The sequence below is a fragment of the Penaeus japonicus genome, unplaced genomic scaffold (assembly GCF_977035675.1).
Source record: "Penaeus japonicus unplaced genomic scaffold, GWHDUDI00000001_assembly GWHDUDI00000021, whole genome shotgun sequence".
Classification (NCBI taxonomy): domain Eukaryota; kingdom Metazoa; phylum Arthropoda; class Malacostraca; order Decapoda; family Penaeidae; genus Penaeus; species Penaeus japonicus.
In genome coordinates, this window is record NW_028234423.1 from 19932801 (window position 1) to 19937800 (window position 5000).

The 5000-nt window shown below is 36.1% G+C and overlaps 1 protein-coding gene across 2 annotated transcripts in view; it reads left to right on the top strand.

The window, feature by feature from the left end:
- The window catches only part of sp3 (phosphatidylinositide phosphatase spermathreecae), a 40633-nt gene that overhangs the window by 33847 nt on the left and 1786 nt on the right, over positions 1–5000 (top strand). For both annotated transcript variants that reach the window (XM_086548783.1, XM_086548784.1), the window contains 2 exons: positions 93–214; positions 332–5000. The exon at positions 332–5000 is cut by the window's right edge and continues 1786 nt beyond it. In XM_086548783.1, the coding sequence (XP_086404909.1) occupies positions 93–214; positions 332–1078 (869 nt within the window). In that variant the 3' untranslated portion in view covers positions 1079–5000. The remainder of the gene's footprint in view (positions 1–92; positions 215–331) is intronic.

A 5000-nucleotide genomic window follows, 5' to 3' on the forward strand; every position in this document is an offset into this window, starting at 1 on the left:
AAGTTTCTGAAATTTGCTATTTCATCTTGGTAATAAAGATGTTTATTCACTTGTAATTTCATATTTGAAATTCTCCCCCAATTCCTGCACAGGAACACGTGCATTTAGCAACATGACGTCAGGCCTGGCAAAGCTGAACCCAATGGCCAGTTTACGAATGAAAAGAGCAAGTCATCCAACCGTTCTCCCAGCTGCTTCAACTTTCTACTTCCAGGTGATCTATTTGAGAATGAAGAAACCTGAAACAGTGATTGCATTCAATACAAAAAGAATAAACAAGCATTATTTCTTTTTATTTAATAATTTTCTCTTCGCCTGTTACCTTTTGCAGAAACCAACGGTATCTGTACAGAATGGGAGTGACGTGATGATACAAATGGGTGGAAATGAAACTTACCTGGCCTCTTGTGGTGTGTTGGCCTCTAGCTTAATGGGTCCGCCCTCCCCACCACCACGGTATCCTTCACCTCCTATTGCCAGGTGCCACAGTGACTCGGCCATCCTGCATGGCAACCTCTTAGGAAGAAGCAGCATTCCCGGTGTTTCGGCCAATCGTTCGCCAACCCCAGAGATATTAGTGAGTGGGACTGTAGACAAGAACAATACACCTGCTATCACGCCCACTCTGGGAGGTCTCTCACCTTCCCTGTTGATGCAGAGGGTTAGGAAGATCTCTCATTCTTCAGATGAAGTGGATGTTCGAGATGAGAGGGATGCGGGTGTTTTAAGAGCATCATCTGCCACAAATCTGCAGCTGCATCTTCCCTCAAGCCATTCAGAGGGACATATTGGTGGAACGTCCACACAGTCAACAGCCCTAAATGCAGGGGACCACTCAAACCCTCTTTCACCACTGTCTGCACTCAACAAAGAAGCTGTGTTGGCTCCTTTCTCTGTGCTGGCAAGAGGTGTCCAAAGCTTAGCACCAGGTGCTGGACGTCTTGCAAGAGGAATGCAGAGCATTGGAGCAAACTTTGACCCCCGGCGTTTACGTGCCCAACGCCAAAGGCAGCTTGAAGATGACCCAGTATTGACAGAAAAGAAGCAAAACTGCAAAACACGGATAATTCAGCTTTGAAAAGGGTACTTCATTGGTAGTGGCTTTTTTTTTTTTTTAGATATTGGTAAGTACCTTTTATTATTGACAACAGGTCATCCCTGGAGAAAACTTGTAATCAAAATTAGACTAAAGTTAGATTGGTATTTAGTCAACTCATGCTAAAAGTGAAAGATTCGTCCAATTCGACTTTTTAGATGATTTACACGATGCTGTTTGTGCAGCTGATAGGGTACTATTTTTGTTTTATGCTAAATATGCAGTACTTCTTAGATGGTAGTTCAGTTTACCAAATTTTATTCTCAATGACCTATGTTGATAAATGATTTGATGATCAGCATTTTAACATTCCATTAGGAATTTGTAGTTTGATCTCACTGATTAATATTGTTTTGCGCACAGTATTATTACATATGCACTTCTAGTGTTGAGATTATGTGTGGAGGTCTTCCAGTTGTTTTTATCGTTATTTATTTATCTAATTTATTTTTAAATGTTCAGACATTGTTAAAATGTATTTAAAAGTTTTTACTTCAATCACTTTTTTGGGATTTGTCATTATTTGATCCCCCAAGAATCTTATAGTCTGGCATTGTAAAATAGTGCCATCCTCTTGCTCTGTAAATAATGGTTCTAGATAGTCATCCCTGATAGTAACGACACCTTAGAAAGAGGTTATTGGAGTATTTTAACATGTTATGTTGCTTTTGTGGTATGAAACACAGGTTTTTGAAACACAGATATCACATGCTCACAATTAATTTCCTTCATTACATCACCCATACTCAATAAAGTTCACAAATACTTGGGGCACTTAGTTGGACTAGCCAACATTCACTGCTGTTTACATTTTATGGAACCCAGTGGAGGAACAGCCCTTATGAAATGACCCACATCTTTTGAATAACAAGCAGTGGGCACAGTTAGCCATATTCATTGTCAATGATATCCTGTCCATCACTAGAAGACAGTATTGCTGTAACTTGTCATGTACTACATTCTGTGATGTTTTTCATTGAGTTTTTGTTTCTATTTTCAGGAATAATATATGTATAGTGGAAATGTTTCTGTACTTTGTGATTAGTTACGTTAATGTAAGATAAAGTTTTATGAAATGCTGACAGATTAAAAATATTTTTCTGCCAAAAAAAGAATATATTCATATAAATAGAACATCTTTAAGACATTCTTTGAAAATTGCAAATTATAAAAGGTTATCAGAAAAAGTATAAAGGTTACAGGGTTAGTTTATATATTCATGTATTTCTCACTGGGTGCCTATCCATAAAGGTAGCTACTGACAAAGTAAATTTGATCATCACTTCTTTTTGACTAAGAATATGGCTAAGTGTTGTAAGAATTACTGGCAGACATGGTCATTATTAAACCATGTTAATGAGATATTACTTTTTTAGATTATTTAATCTAATGCGATGCTTCAGGGTCCTGTGTACTGTAAGCTATAGTAGCAATAGATTTTTGAGAATGCTTCAGTTTTCCTTTCTAGTGGATAATGGATGCAAATTAATAGTGTTTTGTATTTATTACCAGAATATTTATTTATGCAGTAGGAAAGGATTTACTTATAAATAGCTCTGATTAATATGTTCATGTATCTGATGATACATATCATTAGTGTATTTAAAGTTAAACCTGTACTAGCCTGTGAAGTTGTTGACACCTGCCCCCTGCACAGCCTTGATAGCAGTAACGTAGATGGACATAGACTTTTGTGTATGTGCTGTAGTTTGCACACACCAGAGGTGACAGTAAATGTGTAGCTTGAAGTTTTCATCTGTTCAGGAAGACTAATTGAGGTCTTCCAGGACAGGAAGAAAGTCATTAGGCAGAGTCTGTTTTAAGATCAGCATGTACTGTATGCAGGACAGATGGAAGTAATTAGAGTTTACCAGCAGGTCACTTCATTTCTTTTTTCTTTCCTTTTTTCTTGTGCCTGGTATTGTTTTGAGGTTTTGTCAATTTATCAATAGAGTTCATATCTAAGGGAGATAGTAAAAAAATAGAGATTGGTATGGGAAAAAAAAGAACAGTCAGTGTGGAAATATACCTGAAGCCATTGAAAATTCAGATGTCCGGAATCCTATCATGTGTAAAGCAGATACGTTTCTTGCCTTTATAAACACAGGTTCTCAGGTGCTAGTACTGTTATTTTCTTGAGATATTTGAGTTCATTGAATTTGTAGCTACAGTGGTGTTAGGTAATTATGTAATGAGCAATGGTTCAGAGATGTAGTTCCATCGAGTGACAGGGTGATTTAGACTTGGTCATTCATGCTTTTTTTTTTTTTTTTTTAAGTAAAAGGAAGGTAAGATTAACAGGACTGATTAACCCAGAGGTTTGGATTTTAATTTTTATCATGATTACTAATTGTTATTGTTAGTAGAACTTTTTTGATGTCTGTTATCATTTTTACAATTTTATGTTGTATATTTCTGTTTTAGATCTAATGTTGGCTCTTGAGTGATAATATATGTGAAATACCTGCTGTCACCTCTAATTTTAAAGACTTGTACACTTACACTTTCACATTTATTCATCAAGAAAAAAAGATAATGGGGTTTTATTATGGAGCAATTGGGACACTTTTCTCTTGCTTTGCAGCTAAGATTTTTTCTCCTCCAGGTTTTATTTACATACATTACCAATGTAAATAGATATGTCCTCTCTGCTTTTAGAGTAAGATTCTACATAGTGATGAATAGTATCCTGACTGATTTTGAGGAAAAAAACTGAGCTGGAAGAAAGAACAGAAAACAGTTTTCAGCTCAATATATTTTTCTATTACAGTGGCTGAATTTTAAGGTCATATTGATTGCACTAAGATGCAGAGATATGCAATACCTCACAAGCATACCAATGCACCACTCCCTTGTGTCTGCATACCAAGTACCTTTAGAAATGAAAAATTCAATTATATTTAAACAGAAGAAACTTGTTCAATTTATGAGTAAGTAAAATATACAGATTTGTAAAAAAAATGTATATATATGTTTGGTTGCTCATCATAAGTGTACAAATCTTTTCAAGGCATACGGCATGTTGGAGCTTCCATTGTCATGTCTGTTGACAATTAGAGTTTAGTTAGGAAGTTTATATGAGTACCTAGATAGGCAGTTTTATGTACAGCATACACTGTGGCAATTTTATAATAGTGCAAATAATAGTTTGTAGGCTTGACTTGCACTTCTGCTTGAACCTTAAATGTACTGGTTCATTGTTCAGCAAAACATTAGAGTAGGCTTATGACTCAAAGCAAGGATGAGATTCCACAACTGGATCGTACTCAATTAATGTATACACGTTACTTTGGTGTGAATTAACAAGGAAATTGAAGGGTAGGTTTTGAAGGAAGTATTCTTTGTGTTGGATTGGTTTCCTTTTATGAACGTTGTTAATTTCTAATTGGCAGCGTGAAGGACTTTGTAAGAAACGAAAGTGAAGTACTTGATGAAGGTCTTTAAAAGGTGGAGCCAGTTTCCATGCTAATTTACATAAAGTAATTGGTAACTAACACTTAGAGTAGTGAGCTGGGCTCTACATAGATCCCATGGACGTTTCTGCTGGAAGAGAATATGTTTAATGATCATCCACATAAAGAGTCACATGTAGAGTTAGCTGTCACTAGTATGGCAGAAGCCATGTCTGTTGGGTAGAGTAGCTAGCAAGAACTGACTTACATTCTTGCAATATAGTTAATACTGTAGGATCTCATCACATAGAAGAGTACTTAAAAAATATCACGTCATTTTATGAAGTAGGAGATACTTGATCAGGAGCTATTTGTGATATGTTCTTGGAGTGCCCAGAAAATAGTGATGAAATACAGACCATCTTTTGATCCTATGGATGAGAATAGAGTAGCTCTTAATGATAGACAGTTAGTATGTGTATCCTCATTGACGACTGATTTGAGTATGATAG